Raw genomic sequence first — 19544 nt, 5'->3', positions numbered from 1 at the left:
TGAAAAAGTGACACTACGTGAGGTTCAGGATTTATGGGATCTCCCACAGGACCCTGGGCTCAGTGATACTTTGGCTGGGTCTTCCTCACAGTGCAGATGGTAGTCACCCACCTCCCCCACCACAAAACAACAGGGTGGCTCTCAAGTCTTTGAACAGCACAGATGCAAACCCTGATGCTTAACCCTTTAAAAAAAAAACACGGAGGCTTTAAAACGTGCTAGAGAGCATGCTCCACATCAGGCGGCTGGGGACAATGATGGCACATTAGGGTGAACTTTATTTTCACATTACAACTCACTTGGGAGCTTCAAAAAATACAAATCCACAACTTCACTCTTGTCCCTGGAAAGCCCTTTGTGATGTTACCAGCTGCCTCCCCTAAGGTATTCCATCTGTCACCAGTTCCACAGATGACCAGAATAACTCGGGTCATTAGTGAAGGCCCTAAGTGTATCCTGACAGTGGTAAATAGAAGTGTAGACACTCAGTGCCTCAATGCCATAGCTGAATAACAGGCAACAAGGGACATCAGTAAAAAAAAAAAGCTTATGCTTTCCAAGCTAGTTCTGCTGTGTGACTTGCAGGCCCAGGCACATCCTATGAAGACAAGTCCCTGTCTGTAAAACAACACAGGATCACAAGGTCTCATTACCCTGATCTGATAACATTGAATTAGCAACTCAGAGAAAGACTGAGTATGCTTAGAAGCCTGGTCCTTAGAACTCACCCACTATCCTCAGCTTGTCTCTAGGACACATGAAAGATAGCATGGGAGGAGCCCAGAGCCCTGGCTGGCCAGGAGAATACAGGACACTGTGGAGAGAGGGAGGCCCTACTCCACCCTACCAGATAAATTGGGCCTTCGAGTTTGTTCCCGAGTGTCCCTTCAAAAAGAGTAAGAGTGTATCTAACAGCCATGTCTTTTTCAGAACAATCTCAAGTTCATGGTTGACTTACCACTAGCTCAGAGAGGGTGAAAAAAAAAAAAGCCGGCATATTTAATGTTATCACTCCAACTATTTGCCAACAGTAACACTGGTGTATTTTGTAAATGTACAATACAGAGAGCACAGCCCCACACGACTGGTGCCAGGTCACATGCAGCAGTCCCCCTTCCTTGTCAGACAGTGTTCTTTAATTGAGGACAGACAGTACGTGGAGCATAAGCAAGGGACTTGGGGCACTGTGAAGCAGGCAGCTCCTCGCCAGCTGGCCCCAGTCAGATACACTATGGTAATCAGTTCTCTTTCTGTGTAGATGACAAGAGAAAGATGAGCCATGCTGACAGAGGATGGGGTGGGCGGGTCCAGCCACCATGAGACAGAAGGCTGACCTCCATGTTGCAGGATTTGCTCTCTGCACAGATACAAAGTGCTCAGTTTGCAGATCTGCTGGTACGTGACCTCGACGATGGTGACACGAAGGGGAGGGAAATGGGTGACCCAAGCAGGCCAGCAGAGTGGTGATGGGCCAGAAGGCTCCTGATCTCTCTTGTGGTTGGGCAGGCCCCGGTGGCTCACAAGGTCCTAGACGCAGCCCACGGTCAGGTGGCAACTTCTTCCAATCTGAAAGGGCCTCCGCGCAGGCAGAGGCCACAGGCAGTCCTCGGGTCCTAGGCTTAGGAGCACAGCACTGGAGGCTGTGGTGGCTGGAAGGGCTGAAACTGTAAAGTACAGCCCGTGGGTGACTCAGGCACAGGAACATGGGCAGCACGTGGCCCCAGGGGAGTGCATGGTGTCACACATGGAAGCGACAAGAACACAGCTGGGGCATGTGGGGCCTGGCAGCTCACTGGACCATGAGAGGCAGTGGGGGCTTCACCTGGCCAGGGCCAAGCACTCATTGGCCAGGTGTAATGATGACACAGGGGTCACGAGCACATGGCTGCATGGAATTACAGTGATTGCTGTTGCCACTCAGAACACAACACGGGACACACACACCGCCCTGGGCCGCCCAGCGCTCACGCCACCCGCCTGCTGGGGCTGGGAACTGGATGAGGGAGTTATGGAAGATGAGTGGTCGTTGTGTTGGGGTGGAACCTCCCCTGCCACGTGGGCCCTGGGAGGACTGTGGGGGAGGAGGAGCTTGGCTCACCATGTACAGAGGGAAGGAATGTAGAGCGTGGGAGATCAAAGTTATGGCAGCCAGTATAAAGTGTCTAGGGATCTGTGGGGCTGAGGTCCTGAGACAGCCAGCTCTAGACTGGTTGCCCCAAGTACTAGGGTAGAGTTGACTGCACTTTGCCTAGTTGCTTACTGGAGATAACAGCAGTTATAATACTGGTTACTTAGAATAGTACTCTGTTAATAAAATAGGGGGCTATACAGAGCAGAGTGGGGTATTAGACAGTCAGGTGCTGTGTTACTTGGCACAGTGAGTCATGAGCGTGTAAGGTTTCAGCCAGGCTAGAGTCTCTTCGTATGAAAATATGGAAGGATCTGGGTTTGTTCTAGCAGGGTTTTTTGGTCTACTCACACATGTATCTAGATTGACTTCTTGCCACCTAAGTGGCAGTCCTTAGGAGGTCCCTAGTGCTAGCTTTGTGGATGAAATGCTTATCTTTCACACACAAACACTACCTATACAGTATGTATATATATATATTTATATATTTATATATTTATATTATATAAAGTTTACTTACGTATTTTCATCACCCTTATCAGGTCTACTTATTAGTAGTAGTATTATTACTTTGCCCACTGCCAATAACAAAACAGTAACACAGCCGGTCTGGGGGTTGGCTCTGCTTTGTCTGACTTTTCTATCTTATGTTTCCTTTGCTAGGATGAGTTTTCAGATGTGTGTAGAATGAGGGGCTGGGGGCTGACAGGGTGAGAGGCAGTCCCACTTCTCCTTGGTCAGCGCCATGTCAAGGCCAGTGGTGGCTGAGGTCCAGCCTTGGGCCAAGGGAGGACTGGGTGCCAGAGCTAAGCCAGAGTGGGAGCTCTGCTCCATGGAAGGCAAGCCCACAGGCCCACCCAGGCTATGAGGGCAGAGGGAGTGGCAATAGTGGTGCCCTTGTCTGGTCTGAGGCTGGTGCCTGGTAGGCCTCTGTGTGCCTGGTGTGTGGGAGGCGGCTGCCTGGGCTGACTACACAACTGTGCTGATGCCGCTGGGCTTGGCCTTGCTGCTGGTGGGGGGCGGTGGGGCAGGGGGCTGCCCATGATGATGCGCTGAGTGCCCTGCATGACCAGGATGAGCTGTGGGCAGAGGCGGGTGGCTGTGTGCATGGGCCCCATACGGGGGGTGCCCGCCGTGTGGGCCATGGTGGTACTGGTGGGTGTGCTGCAGGTGGGGGGGTGGGTGGTAGTGGTGGTGGTGGTGATAGGGCGGAGGGTTCTGCTGCGCATGGCAGTACTGTGCATGATGCCCATGCAGTGGGCCTTCTGAGGGCCCAGGGTGATGGGCGTGAGGGGGTGCTGGGGGAGGGGCTGAGGGTGGGTGGGCCTGGGGAGGGGGCTTCCCTCTCCTGCTCCCAAACAAAGAACCCAGGAGAGAGGAGGAGTTAGGCACGGGCTGGGGGGGGCGAGATGGGCACTCTCGTGTTGAGGTCGCTCTCCGGCGCATGTGAGGACTGCTAATGATGGAGCCCTAAAAAGGAAATTCATAGAAACCAAAATTAAAAAAGATCTCAAAGCACACAGGCCAGACCAAGTTTTCCAAACTCAGAAGTCACCCACTGAACTGCTAGGCCCGAGGGTAGGAAGGATGCGGGCTCGGCCTGTGCGGGGGCAGCTGGGGACTGGTCCTGATGGAGGTGAGGGGCATCTCCTTTCTGTGAAACAGCACAAGGATGCTTCTGCTCATGCTACGCTGCTGCCAGACTGAGACATCAGCCCACATCACGGTAGGTAGGTAGGTAGGTAGGTGGGATGTTGTGAGCATGTGAGGCCAAGGAGTGGCAGTGAGTGTGGAAAAGGAATGAACCTAGTTCCTAGAAAGTTGAAGCCTTAAACTCTCCTGGGACCTCTGCCCATGTGGGGGTCCACAGGTGTCTGGGGAAGGTGGTATCAGACAGGTAGGACCCTATAACTTATCCTTGGGGGTGGAGCGTGGCCTAGGACTTTCCTCACAGCTGCCTGTTACAAACCCAGGAGGAGTAAAACGTCTATAGGCAGAGTCAGGGTGTGGGCATCAGGAAGCAATGGGGGGATGAGTGAGAGCTCATGAAATCCACACTGACTCTTCCTTTCTCTCAGAAACTCCTCCTGTGAACTAGCTAAGCGATTCCATTGTGTCCTGATCCCAAACACACAGCCAGTAAAACTCCAGGAAGGAAGCGATGGATGGCAGAGCACAGGGACAGGCGAGTGGGGCTAATACATCCAACAGTGAGAGCTGAGGATGAGTGAGGGGCGGGTGGCGCTTGCGCCCGGGGCAGGACCTGAAAGCCAAGACATTCATCATGCTCAGGGACCACGGGGAACAGGGGTTAAGTGGAATGAGAACACAAAATCCACACCCTCCCTCTCCGCAACCCTTGGGTCAGAACAAGCAGTGAGAGGCATGGATGCTTCTAGGCAGAGAAGCTGCATGCAGGGCGGAGGCAGGCAGGGCGGGAGGGCCAAGTCTGTGTCTCTGCAGGAAGGGGAGGGAAGAGCAAAAAAAGACAACATAGAAACCAAGGGTGGGTGACACAGGATGGCCAGCTGGACCGGGTGCTTCCTACTTACTTCCACATTGCTCTCTAGCGATCCCGCACTGCTGCGACGCCCTCGCTTCCCTGCCCAGAACATGCAATACCAGAGGTTAGACACGCACACTAGGCCTGGTGCCACTGCCACCTGCCGCTGCCACTGCCCAGAGCTGGGGCTGGCCCATGTGTCTGCCAGGTATGGGGCTTGAATGGGCTCAGTGGGGAGGCTGGCAGCAGTACAGTGAGGAGTTTTAAAAACAATGGCGTGAACAAACACTTGGCAAAAGGGAGAAAATGTTTTTAAAACTAGGTCCAACTTTATAATGCATATCCTGAACTGTGGTTTGGGGGAAGGGATCTGAGGTGGGGATGTGGGTACTACCACCTCAAACTTCTGCCTGCTCACCTGACTCAGTGCAGCCAGCCTCAGATGGGGCCTGGGGGTACAGCTTCTACAACAGCACAAGGCCCCATGATCCCCAGTGGATTTCATATATGTATATATATATGCATATCCACATGCATGTTCACATATATATATTCCCCTCCTTGCTGTTTGGGGCAGAGCAGTTGGTCAAGGGGAAACTGAGATTTGGGCCCCTTGTCCTCTGGGGCTGTGGTTTGGTTTGTGCAGTGCCCTGATTCCTGAGTCTAGCTCCCCTTACCCAGGATACTGCAATGCATTCTAAGTCCAAAAGTGTCTACAAGGACACAGCAACTGTAGCTGCTCATCAGAGTATGCTGTTTATGTCAAAGGGAAGTTGGGTAGCTCACTCATGCCTCAATGGTCCCTTCAGAAGCCTTGCCTTGACTTCTTGCATGAGCGCAGAGGCATGGCGCTGTGCTCCCTTCTGGATCTCCCATAAGCTTCTGCAGGTGCAGCACTGGCTATGAGCTGAGCATCATGCTGTAGGCATCAGAGGGAAGCATCATGGCAGAGACAGGGTACAAAAGTGTTGGTGGGTACTGGAAGATGAAGAGGCTGCTGTGTGCCTCTCAGGGGGCCATGGCCTATCATCAGGGCCCTGAAAGCTGCTGCTCCTAAAAGGAGACTGAACTGCACGAAAGTATCAGGTGAAGACAACTATGGGTCTCTCAGCCTTGCCATGGCCACTGAGAGGACCTGTAGTGACAAGCAGATGAGGAGGAGGACATCTAGTTCCTCTTTTGCCTGCTGTTCCCAAGTCCCAGATTCATGGGAGACTCTGAGTCAGGGAAAGCACTGCGCCATGTAGACGTCAGCTGCTGGGCTTCCAGAGAGATGGCCCCTTCCTTTGGTGAGAAGAAAGGTTGCTTCCCCATTTGCAGATACAAGAGTTCCCAGTGAGGTCCATGGACAAGCAAAAGTAGATTTTGAGCTGCAAAGGATACTCACTACTGCTTAGGCTCTTGGCCTCAGTTTCCCCATCTGTGATACTGGTATTTCCTGCCTCCAAACTGCTCTTGGGAGGCCAGGACAGTGTTGCGCCACATGAACGTGATGAGTGTCCCCTCTCTGCTGTCATTTTTTTCAAACAAGCTCTCAAACCCCTCATGCTTGGGGCTCTCCAGAAAAGTCCTGATGGCTTATATCCTGCAGCCCAAACTGGAGCAGAGAGAAGTGGTACTGCCCAGTGGGAGCTATAGTTTCTTCAATTTCGTCTTTTCCACGTCTCAGCTCTTTCCACCATCAATCACAGAGCTGGGTGTTCACCGCTGCACCTCACACTCCTGTTCAAACATTCAGGCCAATGAGAGCAAGACATACTGGGTGCATAGGCTCACCCCCTGGTCTGCATGGTTCATCTGGAAGGGTCTCATATGGTCCTCAAAGACTTGGCTGCATTTCAGAGATAGGTTGAGCTCTCCTTGCATTCTGGCCCTCAAACCTCACTCACTATTGAGGACAATGCATTGAGTTGTCATGGTAGCTTGGGAAACCGAGAACAAGGACTGCCTGTTCATGGATGGTAGCAGAGTAATGGCATAGGCTTCAGATGCTGACTCAAGAACCCATGCTGCCCACAGTCTCTGTGGCTGAATATCGTGCAGTAGGAGGTGAGATAGCTGTTCAGTGCCACCAGTTCTCATAGATGGACTGCCTTGGTACAGGATACGAAGCCTCTGGGATTCCAGGAATGACCTCTCTGTGAGAACTTGGTGCTTGTCAATAGCTGGGTAGGCCAAGCTGGGCACAGCTACTACAGTGTCTGTTATGACAGACTCTGGCTCTTGTGGCCAAGGGAAGAGGACAGGCCTAGAGCTGGGTCTCCTTCCCTCTCCCAAAGGGAGGTGTCTAAGGATGAACTTGCCTGTGAGCCATCCCAGGTTCTTGCTGAGCTCAGGCCTTGTCCATGGTGGATGGGCTACTGCAGATCAGAGGTACTCTCTCAGGGTACCCTGCCTGACCAAAGGCCTGCATCTTCATGATAGTGCACCTGACTGTCATCACCTCAGACTTTGCACAGTGGCAGCTATGGAGAGTGAGGATGACTTGGCTGCCTGTTGGGGCCCCATTGCCCAGGTCAAGCACCCTGCCTCTCCAGGTGCCCTGCCAATGTCTTCCAGGGTAAGCTGCTGCTTCACTGGGCATCACAGGTGGTCTTGGTCTGGACTCAGATGCCTGAGATTCCCCTCTGAGTTTTTTGCCCCTGGGATCTTTGCCTCTGTATTTCAGAGAGCAGCGGCATCAAGGAGCTCCATCCTTGCAGGGATGCAACCACCAGGGCATCCCTGAGCCTGCTGCCCTGGGCTTCAGACATAGCAGGACCACTGCACAGACTCAAACCACCCCAGGGCCCAAGCAGTCGAGTGACATGGCTGGGTTGAACAGGCCACTGGGAAGCTAGTGGTTCTCAACCAGGAGTCATATGACACCTGGCATTTCTGGAGATGCAACAGGTTGTCACAACTGGGCAAGTGCTGCTGGCCTCAGTGAACCCAGGCACAGTGCAATGACAGGCAGTTATCTGCCCCAGAGTGTCGCCAGTGTCCAGGTTGAGAAGCCCTGGCTTAAACCCTCATGCTGGTGGTGAGTGTCAGATTCTCACTATGAAAAAAAATGACAAAAGCAAAGAAAACTCAAAAAAGGAGAAAACAATTCCTGAGAAATGAGAAAGCAGTATGAGGCAGAGCTGTGGTGGGAGGGCAGGCAGGGAGTGCTGGGCAGGCTCGGAGGGCCCCACAATAAGCCCAGGTCACACTGTTCCGTGCACACTGACTGGCTGGACACTTGTGGTAGTTAAGGGGCTGCTGCTCTGACAGCGACTGTTTCCTCTCCAAGGCTGGAAGACACTGAAAGCAGCTTCCCTAGCCTCATAGTACTCTATAAGTACCTATAAGAAACCTAGGAGGCTTGAGGGGGTTAAGTGGCTGGCACCAAATTAAACCACAGAAACAAGGCAACATCACTGATAGTGAACAGCTTCTACCACGGTTATCCCCACACCCTGGAGCTCTACACCTACTGCAGCAGTGGCTTTGGGCTAACAAAGGCCTGGAATTCTCAGGAATGGAGCTCTATAGGAAGCAAAACCAAGAGTGTGAGTGGCAAAAGGGTTCCCAGCGGCTCAGTAGGCTTCGATCCATTTCATTCGTTAGCATAGAACACACAGCAGCAGAGAGCACTTGGGATGCACCAGCCTGACGCTCTTAGCCTTAGAGCAGTTGGTACAGGGGAAAGCAGTAAGGACCCTGGGAGAAGTAGGGAAGTGGGGTGCCATCCCTGGCTGTCTTGCACAGACTGTCCTGTGGACACTTCTGTGTTCCGCTACCGTCCTGGAGTACTCGTGGACTTCAGAGAGCATTGTGTCTACTCCAGAGCAGCCCTTTCCAGCACCATGACTGCCTGTTTGCCAGGCCTCAGTCCTGCATGCACCAGCTGGGAGGGTGCGTCTTAGCCCAGCTCTTACCCGCTTCTGAGAGGTCTCTCAGTGAGCTGCTGAGGGCGCTGCGCTTGAGGCCCTCGCCACTGGCATAGCTGTCATCCAGGCAAGCCCTGCTCAGTGTCCCGTTGCCTGACTCCTTTTTGAGGCTGGAGCACTGTGACATGCTGGGCCGCACGACACCTTTCTGCTTCTCGAGCTCCGCTGCAACAGAGCAGGAGGAACAGTGAGAGGCAATGGCCACTGTTCTGGGCCCTAGCTCCTGGAAAGAGGGAAGGAGATTCCTGGGAAAGCTGGGGCATGATGGCATTCTGGACAGTGCCTGGGGACCAGGCTGTCTGTGATAATGAAGACTAGCATTTAGGGTTTAGGAAGGCTGCAGGTTAGGCCTGGATGGGGAAAAAGAGTGGGCCACCCACATCAACAGAGGAAGAGGTGGGGACAGTGTAGAGACCTAGTGCCAGGATCCTAGCAGTTAGGACAAGGATAAGGTTTGAATAGCATAAGCCAACTCCACAGTGACAGAAACAAGGGCGAGGCTAAGAAGTGTGCTAAGGGGAAGGATGGCTCCCCAAGCACATAGTAGGGGCAGGGGTGGGATGGGGGAGACAAAGACCTGGATATCCCATTGCTGGGCTCAAGGAATTCTGGTACCAATCACTTCCGAATATTGTCATTGCCACAAGACAGGAAGGTTCCCTGGGAAGACCTCTTGGGACTTATGTGCTATGGAGTGCTTCTCTGTGTCTTGCTTGGGACTTACACTCTATTCGGTGTTTCTCCATCTCTTGCACTTCAGCGACAGATTCCCGCAGGTCGTCAGTGAACTTCTTCCGGTCCTGAGGATTGGGAGCGTTGAAGTTTATTAGCACTTTGATGTCTGCTCCAGGGACAGCAGACGTCAGCCGGATGCCATTGGGATAGTCTGCAGGGGAGGAGAGGAAGGGCCGTGGAGTCAGCAGTTATTATATGGTCCACTGGCCAGAGAGTAAGTGTGGTGTGCACTGGGATGGGCCCTGAAGTGGGCTCTGTAGAGGCAAAACTGTAAGCATGGCCTCTGCATGACATGGGCAACAGCCTAGCCTGAAGCCTGTGGCCACTGCCAGGCACTAAGTCCTGGAGGGATAGGCAATGCTGTGCCCAGATTACAGAGCAGGGGTCAGTCTCAGGGTAATGAACTCTCAGCTTTTGCATGTCATCGGACTATTAACTGAATGCTTCTCTTGGACATGTCACAGATGCACCCACTTCTGCCAATTAAAACCCTGGTCCTTAGCAGAGTACCACTCTATTTGTCTAGTCCAAGAGGGAAGGAGTGTGAACTCAGAAGGCTTGCATCACAGCTGAAGGTGACAGGGCGGAGAAAAGAAACATTCCCCGTCACACCCGACAGGTCCTAGGGACTCACACTGGTTCTCGAAGAGCAGGACCTGCATGCCGTAGAGGGAGAAGGATTGCCGGAAGCTGTATGTCACCGAGTTCTTCTTCTTCTGGAAGATCTTGGTGACCTAGGGCAGCAGATGTGGAGCTGAGCTGCAGTGTTGGTATGGAAGCTAAGGTCCCCATGCCATCTTGACTGGCACTAAAGCCCAAAACTGGGGATAGGCGCCTAAGGCAGGGTGGTGCTGGCCTCAGAGGTCAGGGCTTGTTCTTTCAGGGACTGCTCCTAAGAACAAAACTGTTGTCTTCAGGCTGGCAGATAGCTGGAAAGCCCATCACATGTGAGAGGCTCTCTGCACATGAGGACACTCAGAGCTGGGGTAATCTGTTCAAGGCTTTGAACCTTCATGTCTGAGTGAGGTCTCTGGCCTTTAAAGCAGGCACTGTTACCAAAGAGACAAGATGCCAGCCAGTGGGGTAATTGTACTGGCTACCTTATGACATGATGACACACTAGAGTCATCTGAGAAGTACCTGAACTGAGAAAATCTATTAGAGTGGCAAGTCTCTATTGGTAGGCAAGTCAATGGGGGCATTTTCTTGATTGAGGTGGGTGGTGCCACCCCTGGGCAGGTGGTCCTAGGTTGTATAAGAAATGGAACTGAGAAGTCAGTAAGCAGCATTTCTCCACAGTCTCTGCTTTGTTTTGGTGCCTGCCCTGACTCCCCTTCATGATGAACCATAAGCTAAGCTAAACCCTTTCCTCATCAAGTTGCTTTTAATCATGGTGTTTTTCACAGCAACAGAAAGCAAAAGGGGGGGGGGACTTTCCAACCAGCTTGGGATTGTGTAACTTGTTGAGCAGGGCAGAGTTCTACACTGCCAAGTGGCAGTGATACACACTTGGGAATGGCACACATAGGTTCCCCTAAAGTCTTAGAGTTTTATGAGGCAGCAGAGTGGGGCCAGATATAGAGTCCTACAATATAGAGCACTCTGGAGTCAGGACTTCTGGCTGTTGACATGGGGCAAGGAACACCCCTGTTCATGGCTATGAGTTAGAGTCTCTCAAAATCAGACTCTGGGATAGTGTCCTTGCTCAGGCATGGGCATAAGGACATCTGGGTCTCCCAACCCCCTCTCCCAACGCCACATACCACCAGGAGGTCATTGAACAGGAAGATCTCTCGCTGGTGTAGTCCCAGCTTCTGGGGTTTGTTGGGGTCAGGAACTTCAAAAAGCCGGCAGTAGCAGACTAGTCGTCGATGGGGAAGAGACAGCACCTGTGCAGGAAAAGACACCAGACTATGGTCACCTGTCCCCAGGGGCACTGAGATTCTTGGCCTCTGCTCTCTGGGCAGGACTTAGGTTGCATTTGCCATGATCCCTTCCCATGTGTTCAGCTGGCTCCCTCATATGTCACAGAGAACTCAGTGTCAGAGAGGAAGCCATGTGGTCTGTCCCCCAAAACACCTTTATTTATCAGCCCCCTTTCTGCAGACAATCTTCCCAGAGTCCTCCCTAAATGAGAAAACTGAGGCACACAGAATTTAGAGTAGCTGGTGCTGCAGGACACTACAGAGCCGTGCTCTGATTTGAATCCCAGGGACATTCACTCAAACCCTACTCCTCTGGTGCCTTTTGATGCTTCTAGATAGTCTGAGCCACTCTGGGGATCTGGCCAGGACCTTGTCCTGTGTTTTGCTCACATGCTGCTACAAATATTGCTACTGGTTTACAGGAGCACCCCCCCCCCCGCCAACTGCACCATACCAGTCTATCCCCCTCCAGACCATATTATAAGCCAGTATTTTGTGGCAGAGGGTGCAAGCCATCAGCAAGGCCCAGCTCTGCTGTGGAAGTCCTGGCTCTGAGCCAGGTGTGTGTGTGTGTGTGTGTTGCCCTGAGAGGGCTGAGGACAAGTAGCTGGGCATACTGGAGACTGCCAGGCATGTGCCTGGTTACATACTTTGGGACATGGGTAGCCAGACATGGGGTGGCTGGCACAGTGGAGGTATAAAGTGTGAGGGACAGGGACAGAGCTAGGGCAGAGCAAGGAAATGATGGAGAGGAGTGGAGGAGGCAGGAAAGCCGTTAGTGACTACACATATGTCCTCTCAGGCACACTGTCTAGGTCTGGGGTCAGCAGGGTACCCACAGGTAGAGCCAGGACTCCATCTGCTTGGCTTGCCAACATCACCTTCTTTGTATGGCTAAGATCTTAGGACCCACAAAGGTGTGAGGCTGGGTAACTATGAAATTGAGATTAGGCTCTCTCTGGAAATGAACTTGGACTCTGTAGCAGCCTGAGGCATGGCAGAAGAACAGCAAAGTACTCACACAGCCAAGACCATGATGCAGGGATCCAATCTATAAGAAAAAACAACACACAAGAAGTGAACTGATGTTCCCAAAGGTGGCTCCCCAACCCTCCACAACATCTGTTTTTTCTCTTCATCCACCAGGCTGCCCAGGAGTACTGCCCCACAGAGGTCCTGGTTTGCTGTGGTCTCTTGGAGGATCTAAGGGCATCCCTAGGGCAGGGTTGAGCAGACAACAAACCACATGCCACTGTGGCCCATTAGTCACTTGAGGGCCTAATGTTCTCAGGTAAGCAGCAGCTGCAAGAGGAAAAGCTCCATCCCAGGCTGGGAGGGCCCTTCCAGTGGTGACAGAGCTGACCCAGGACTACACTGAGGGATAAAGGACCAGGGCCACTGCGTACCGGCTTCTTGCCCACGATGAGCTTCTCAACCTTCTGCACCTGGGACACGTGGTCCTCATTGGTCTTCAGTTCTCGCTTACGGATTCGCTCATAGATCCCAATTAGCGTCTCCCGGGGAATGTCTTCACCGTCATCCACACCTGGTCAAGGGACAGTGATCAGACATGAGAGTGGCTGGGGTTTGGGCAGCTGTGGCTCCATGCAGCCTTGCTCCCCATGCAGACCTTAGATACACATGTTTCTATCTGGAACCAGCAGACAAAAATCTTACCGGTTTTCATCAGAGCCACAGCCCTTCCAGGGCCCCAGCTATGGATCCCCTTAAGTCCTCCTGCCAGAAGCAGCAGGTCACAGAACAGTGCTACCTTCTATAAGCCATGTCCACAGGCCTATGTAAATATATGTCACAAATGAAGCAAAGGCTTGTGACATGGCCACAATGGTCCCAACTCCACAGGTGAGGCTAGAGAAGTGTGGTTTCTCAACCTTCCTAAAGCTGTGATCTTTTAATACAGTTCCGCATGTTGTGGTGACCCCCAACCATAAATTTATTTTGTTGCTACTTCATAACTAATTGTGCTACTGTTGTGAATCATAATGTAAATACTGGACATGCAGGATATCTGATATGTGACCCCTTCAGGAGTTGTTACCGACAGGTTGAGAACCACTGGCGTAGGGTGTACATAGGCTATGCAAGCTGAAGTGTGAGCCAGGTTCTGAGGCTCTTGGAGCTGAGCCCTGTTTATGTTCCTTCCTAGCTCACACCTATAGGTAAATGATCCAGTCTACAGTGTTTAGTGTCCTTTGTATAGCAGGTCACCAAGAGCATCAGTGATACTTGGGCTTGTCATAGAGAAACAAGAAAGACTCATGGTATATCTAAGCAACCTCCACAGAGCTGTGGTGATCTGTGGTGTTGCCATCCCATGGCAGAGGCCTAGGCCAGCTGTAACTGGACCACTATAACCACATGCATATACAGCACCTTTTTTACTACACTGAAAATGTCGGGGGAACAGAAACCCTCAGGAGAGCAGGTGCCCTGCAGCAAACTTAAGCCCCTCAGCCGACACAGGAGGGACTGTGAGGACTCCTACGCCATCCCACCAGAACCATCACTGCTAACACTCCTCTCCACTGCTTTTGAGGAGCTTGTCCATGGGAGATGAGACACATGCCAGCCTATGGTGGCATTACTGCATCCCTCTCAAAGGCCGAGAGACCCAGGATCCACTCAGACATCTTACTGTGTGCCCCACAAACCAGGTCCACAGGGGTACAGTGTGATGAGAGAAGACTTTCTACAGATGGCCTGGCAGAGCAGCTGCAGCAGAGGCTCTTAGGAACTGAGCCCAAGACCTTCATGGAGGAGGTGTAGCCTGGTGAGACACTGGAGAACTTTCACTATAGGCTGGCGAGATGGCTCAGAAGATAAAATGTGTTCATTTGATCCCTGAGACCCATAGGAGGAGAACAGACTCCCCCCAAATTATCCCCTGTCTCTTGGCCTCAGGACTGGGAGTTGGTTTCCCTCTATTGCCTCTAAATGCTTATACAAATGTCCACACAAATACATAAAATGTAATTTAAAGATTAACACAAAAATAGACAGCTTTGAAAGCAGTTAATTTAGGAAATTTAGCAAAAGACAGGGAGGTCCCTAGAGCTCCCTATACCCAGCTTCCTTGGCAATATCCCCAGAAACTTGCTTTTTAAATGGCCATGACCTTTACTAAGTCCCTGGCTTACACAGTAGCTCAGTTTTGGTGTCTGGCTTCCCATAGTCTTGGACAAGTGTGTATAAATACCATTACACAGTTCTAGAGTGATGACTCGGCAGTTAAAACTTGCTGCTCTTCCAGAGGACCTGGGTTTGGCTCCCAGAGCCCACAGGGCAGCTCACAACTATCAGTAGCTTTAGCTCCAGAGGCTCCAAGGTCCTCTTCTGTTGTCCATAGGCACCAGGCACACACATGGTGCATAAACACATATTCAGGAAACACAAACACACATACACACACTAAAGATAGAGGCTGGAGATATGGCATAGAGGTTGAGAGCACCAATTGCTCTTCCAGGGACCTAGGTTCAGTTCCCAGCACCTACATGGTGGCTCACAACTGTCTGTAACTCAATGCATGTGGTGCACAAATATATGTACAGGCAAAATAGCAATATACATAAAAATGAATATATTTTAAAAACAACAAACAAAACCCCCTGACATTAGACCATCACACAGAATTAGGCCATTGCCTCTAAGTTCCTGTTCCCCTCTATCCGTCTTTCCCAAACCCTGTTCAGCCAATTTCTCCAGTCTTTCTCAGAAGCCACACAGGTAGGCTGGCTAGTAGCCTTCTACACTGGTTGCTTTCTCTAAACATGTGATCCACGTCTCCCCCAGATGCACAGCTGGTTTCTGTGTGCTGACCAGCAACCCTCTGTGTAGATGTGTCTGCATTCACCCTTTCATGGCTCCTTGCTCCTGATTGGTGGTGTTATGAATAAAGAAGCTCTAAGGTTGAGCTGGAGAGATGGCTTAGCAGTTGAAAACCCTTGCTGCTCTTGCAGAGGACTTGGGTTGGATTCCCAGCACCCACATGGTGGTTCACAATCAGCTGTAACTACAGTTCCAGGAAATCTGATATCTGATACCCCTCATCTGACCTCTGTGGGCATCAAACACACATGAGGCAGGTGCATGCACACACACACACAGACACACACATACATGCAAAACATTAATATATATGAAATAAATCTAAAACTATGTTGCATGGTGACCAAGGAAGGTGTTCTGTGCCTGTGTGAGATGGCTGCACTATATAACTTTCTTCTTCTGGTGATATATATAACACTCATCTAAAAGTGGAAAATCTGAAAGTTTTAGCTAAAGAGAAAGACTGCAAGCTGCTAATGAAGTCCCTTTTGAGACAGACAGACAGACAGACAGACAGACAGACAGACACACACACACACACACACACACACACACATCCATCCATCCATCCATCCATCCATCCATCCATCCATCCATCCATCCATCCATCCATCCATCCATCCCTGGGGTCTTCCTGCTACTGGTACTGTTTGGTAAACTGAGCAATGTGCTGAGGAAACATGTGCTGCAGGGGTTCCTCCTTCAGAAAGCCCCTGTCAATCTCCTACTGTGACCCTGGGGCCATCCCTTCCTCTAAGCCTTAGTCTCCCTCTTGTCCCCCTCTGAAGCACAGGGCAGATGGAACCAAAGGCACACAAGTTTCTGGCTGGAAGAGAACAGGCTAGAGCTAATGGAGCAGCAGCCTCCCAGGGACCTGCCCTGCCTAGTGGGATTACAACAGTGGTCTCACTCTAAACAGCAGGTCCACTGTTTTGGGAGGTAGAGGGTGGGGAGAGAGGGAGAGTCTTAAGCACTGCCTTGAAGGCAGCCTGACCCTCCTGGAGCCTTCTTCTTCTAGGAAAATCAATTCTGGCTTTTCTACCAAGGGTCACATGGGATTCTGTGATGACAAAAATTGGTCCAGCAAGAGAGGCTAGGGCAGACAAGGCTTGGGGCTATCAGAAAAGGCAGCTACTAGCACCCTGGCCTCACAACTTGGACCTCAGAAGGGTGTCCCTAAACTTCTTTTTTTTTTTTTTTTTTTTTTTTTGGTTTTTCAAGACAGGATTTCTCTGTATAGCCCTGGCTGTCCTGGAACTCACTTTTTAGACCAGGCTGGCCTTGAACTCAGAAATCCGCCTGACTCTGCCTCCCGAGTGCTAGGATTAAAGGCATGCCCCACCATGCTCGACAAAGTAGTTTTGTTTTTTTCGAGACAGGGTTTTTCTGTATAGTCCTGGCTGTCCTGGAACTCACTTTGTAGACCAGGCTGACCTCGAACTCAGAAATCCTCCTGCCTCTGCCTCCCGAGTGCTGGGATTAAAAACACCCGGCTGTCCCCTAAACTTCTGCTTTCTGTCTCCCTCCTGGTAGCACAACTCCTTAGGAATCTCAAGCTTTTTGGTCAACATGCTGCTCAGGGCCTCATGCAGTGAGGACTCTGGCCCTGGCCCTGGCCCATTCAGCATTCTTCCCTCCTCCCATAAGACCTGCAGGAGCCATTTAGTATGTAAGGAGTGAGCTAGGGCCACTTCCCAGGGAACGTGGGGCTATCCCTAGCCTTCCTGCTACAGTAGTCCTGCCAGCAGAGGGTGAGTAGACACTGTGAAAGCTTACAGGAACTGGAGAGCATTAACCAGGGGCATCCTCCTACACAGGAGGACAAATAACAGACCACAGTTGGCACTCAATAATCTGATCAAGTGTAGACCAGCTCTGTTCCTTAGGTAATACATACACTGTAGCTCCAGGGATGCTCTCACCTGAGGCCAAAGGCAGCACATATCCACTGAGACTCAACATCCCTGCTTCCAGATAGTGCATGGAGTTCTGACCACTACCTCCATAATCAAATACCAGGCTGACGGGAATGGCACAGGGGGCTCCCTTTCAAAATCCATCCATTAGGTAAACCTCCACAAAAGGCAGGTCCTCTGTGCCCTTGGAGCAAGCAGACACCGTCTTCCCTGTGGTGGGGGGCACGCGTGGCACCGGCTGCACTTCACTCTGTTGAGCATGTATGTAGTGCTGGGCTCCCTGAAGGGCCCTCTGTGTCAGGCCCACCAAAACCCAGATCTCAGGTACATGTGTCACCTCTCAGTGTGTCTAGGTCCTCAGGGCAGAGGGAAGCAGGGCTAGCCAGCTGTGTGTCCTGCTCCTGGCTCACCTCGGAGGTTCTTGACAAAGTCCTCCAGCTTCATTTTGCGCTCTGGCTTGACATTGGGGCTGTACATGTCTGTGTTGAGCAGGATGATGGCGAAGGCCAGGATGAAGATGGTGTCTGGGTTCCGGAACTGTCGCACCACCCCTGGGTTGCAGACACAGTACCGCTGGCTGGGAGGACAGGGAGCTGGTCAGGGATCACCTAAGCCTTGCACTTGCGCTGCCTGCTAGTCAACCCTAACCTTTGGCCCTGCTGCAGCCCCTCCACCCTCATCCCAGTGAGATTGCTGGCTGCCCAGAACAGACCTCCCAGCACAGCTCCCTGAGATCCAGTTCACTCACAGGAGGGCAGGTATAGGAGGGAAAGCTTCAAGGCTATGCCTCTCATTCTCTTGCCTGGAATGGGGATGTCCCAGTAGGCTATCTAGAACCACAGAGAAGCTAGCTTCCCTTTACTATGGCTTCAGTGCCTGTCTGAGTCCTCTGCCTTCACCAGCTGACCAAATGCTCCACTCACTTGCTGTCTCACTGGCCACCACAGCCAACCTTCTGACGGCCTCTCTACTGGAGACCTCATGGAAAGGCAAGGGTAGAGCAGATGTTAACATCTGTATGCAGCATAGCTGCAATTCAGCCTTCTTCAACCAGGCCCAGTTGAGTGCTGGTCCCTTCAGGAAGTCACCTGGAGTGGTCCACCTTCCATGTCCTCACTCCTCTCGACCCCACTGCTATAGTTGGGTAAGCAATGGACAGGAGTCTACACTCAGCCTCAAACATGGAGGCCCCAACATGGCAGGTCTGCACACTGTCCCAAAGGGAATGACTATAACTTCATTGTCATGTCAAGTATGGGATAAGAGGGCCCCTCCATCCTTCCACCCCTCTCTAATTGCTACTATTTCCCCCACCTCACAGGTAGTGGAAGGGAGGCACAGAGAAGTAATCTGTGTAAAGTCACACAGCAGGTAGACTGGGTGAGTAGCCCAGGTCACATGGCTTTATAGCTTGTATGATGGGTCACCAGGAGACACTGTAAGGCCAGGAACGGGAAACCAGCGAACCTTGAGACAGTGAGCAAAATGCTAACAGTGGAGACATTAACCTCTGAGCCTGAAAAATCAGAATAAGGTCTGACCTTCCAAAGTACAACTGCTTGCAGTCAGGGGTCCTGACTATCCTGCTGTGGCCCTGGACCCCTGTAATGCCATGAGGAGCATGTCCCTCCACTGATGTGGTATATCCCACGTTACCTCACACGTGGCCTGACCTGAATGCCTCGATGAGCCGCTCCACTTTCTGAGCCTCCCCTTGGACTCGGATGTGTGCCTGGAACTTCCGGAGGGCTTCATCTAGCTCCATGGCAGAGAAGTCCATCTCGTCCACAACACAGCTGAAACAGAGATGGATGGCCTGTGAGAGCAGCCAGGCCCATGGAGGTGGCACATCCAGTTTTATCACATGACAGAGATTGGACCTCAAAGAGCCAAAGGTCCTTGAATCTATGGGGACAGGCAGACTGCCTCTGGGAAGCCTGCCCCCTAAGATCCCCAGGCTTCTGAGGCATCTAGAGACCCCAGAGTTGTAGGAGGCATATTCTGTGTGCATGTAAGCCATTCTCTACCGAGGAGCTCAAAGGTGGGGCTGTTCTCCAATAGAGAGACCAGCACTGCAGTTCATATATCCATGGGTACACAGTGGATGGCCCATGAAGAGAGCTCTCAGGTGCCTGACCAGGATGTGTGCCCAGGCAGCAGACTTACTCTCATGTTGAGGGAACATGATTGGCAGGGGCCTCTCAAGAGCCACCTTGGAGACTAAGCCACCCTAGTGTGAAGAAGCAGGGAAGGAGGGGAGACAGGCACACCTTTAATTCTGTGATGAGGCTGAGTAGAGAGGATGGGTTCTGGGAAGCATTTCCCAGAATGGTTTGGTGTCCACATCACCTCTGAAAGCAGCTGTAGCTACAAAGCTAAAGTGGACTGTGGCAGTATCATTAGACTGGGACTTGTCTCCATTCCTGGGCCCATTAAGGGGCCCAAGGAGAGCAGCAGACAGACAGAATCTGAGCAATTCAGCTGCCCTCCAGGAGGCCTAGGAGGTGGGCTGGGGGGGCTGGCTACTTCCTGAGGCCAGTGCTATTTTCTAATGGGAGGAGAACAATGCAAGGA

General features: G+C 51.8%; 1 protein-coding gene across 15 annotated transcripts in view; it reads right to left on the bottom strand.

Moving 5' to 3' along the window:
* Positions 1 to 258: 258 nt before the first annotated feature.
* Iqsec1 (IQ motif and Sec7 domain ArfGEF 1) overlaps positions 259 to 19544 on the bottom strand; it is a 322487-nt gene continuing 303201 nt past the window's right edge. For 11 of the 15 annotated variants that reach the window (XM_085840296.1, XM_085840297.1, XM_021164330.3 and 8 more), the window contains 10 exons: positions 18644 to 18766; positions 17381 to 17547; positions 12612 to 12751; positions 12227 to 12256; positions 11044 to 11169; positions 9915 to 10014; positions 9270 to 9431; positions 8534 to 8710; positions 4681 to 4730; positions 259 to 3598 (listed from right to left, as the gene is read on the bottom strand). In XM_085840296.1, coding sequence (XP_085696422.1) covers positions 3098 to 3598; positions 4681 to 4730; positions 8534 to 8710; positions 9270 to 9431; positions 9915 to 10014; positions 11044 to 11169; positions 12227 to 12256; positions 12612 to 12751; positions 17381 to 17547; positions 18644 to 18766 — 1576 coding nt within the window. In that variant the 3' untranslated portion in view covers positions 259 to 3097. The remainder of the gene's footprint in view (positions 3599 to 4680; positions 4731 to 8533; positions 8711 to 9269; positions 9432 to 9914; positions 10015 to 11043; positions 11170 to 12226; positions 12257 to 12611; positions 12752 to 17380; positions 17548 to 18643; positions 18767 to 19544) is intronic. The other 4 variants (XM_085840299.1, XM_085840303.1, XM_029478929.2 and 1 more) reach the window with 2 other exon arrangements.

The sequence above is a fragment of the Mus caroli genome, unplaced genomic scaffold (assembly GCF_978045245.1).
Source record: "Mus caroli unplaced genomic scaffold, Mus_caroli_1 scaffold_7, whole genome shotgun sequence".
NCBI lineage: Eukaryota > Metazoa > Chordata > Mammalia > Rodentia > Muridae > Mus > Mus caroli.
This window is presented reverse-complemented; position numbering and strand designations above follow the sequence as displayed.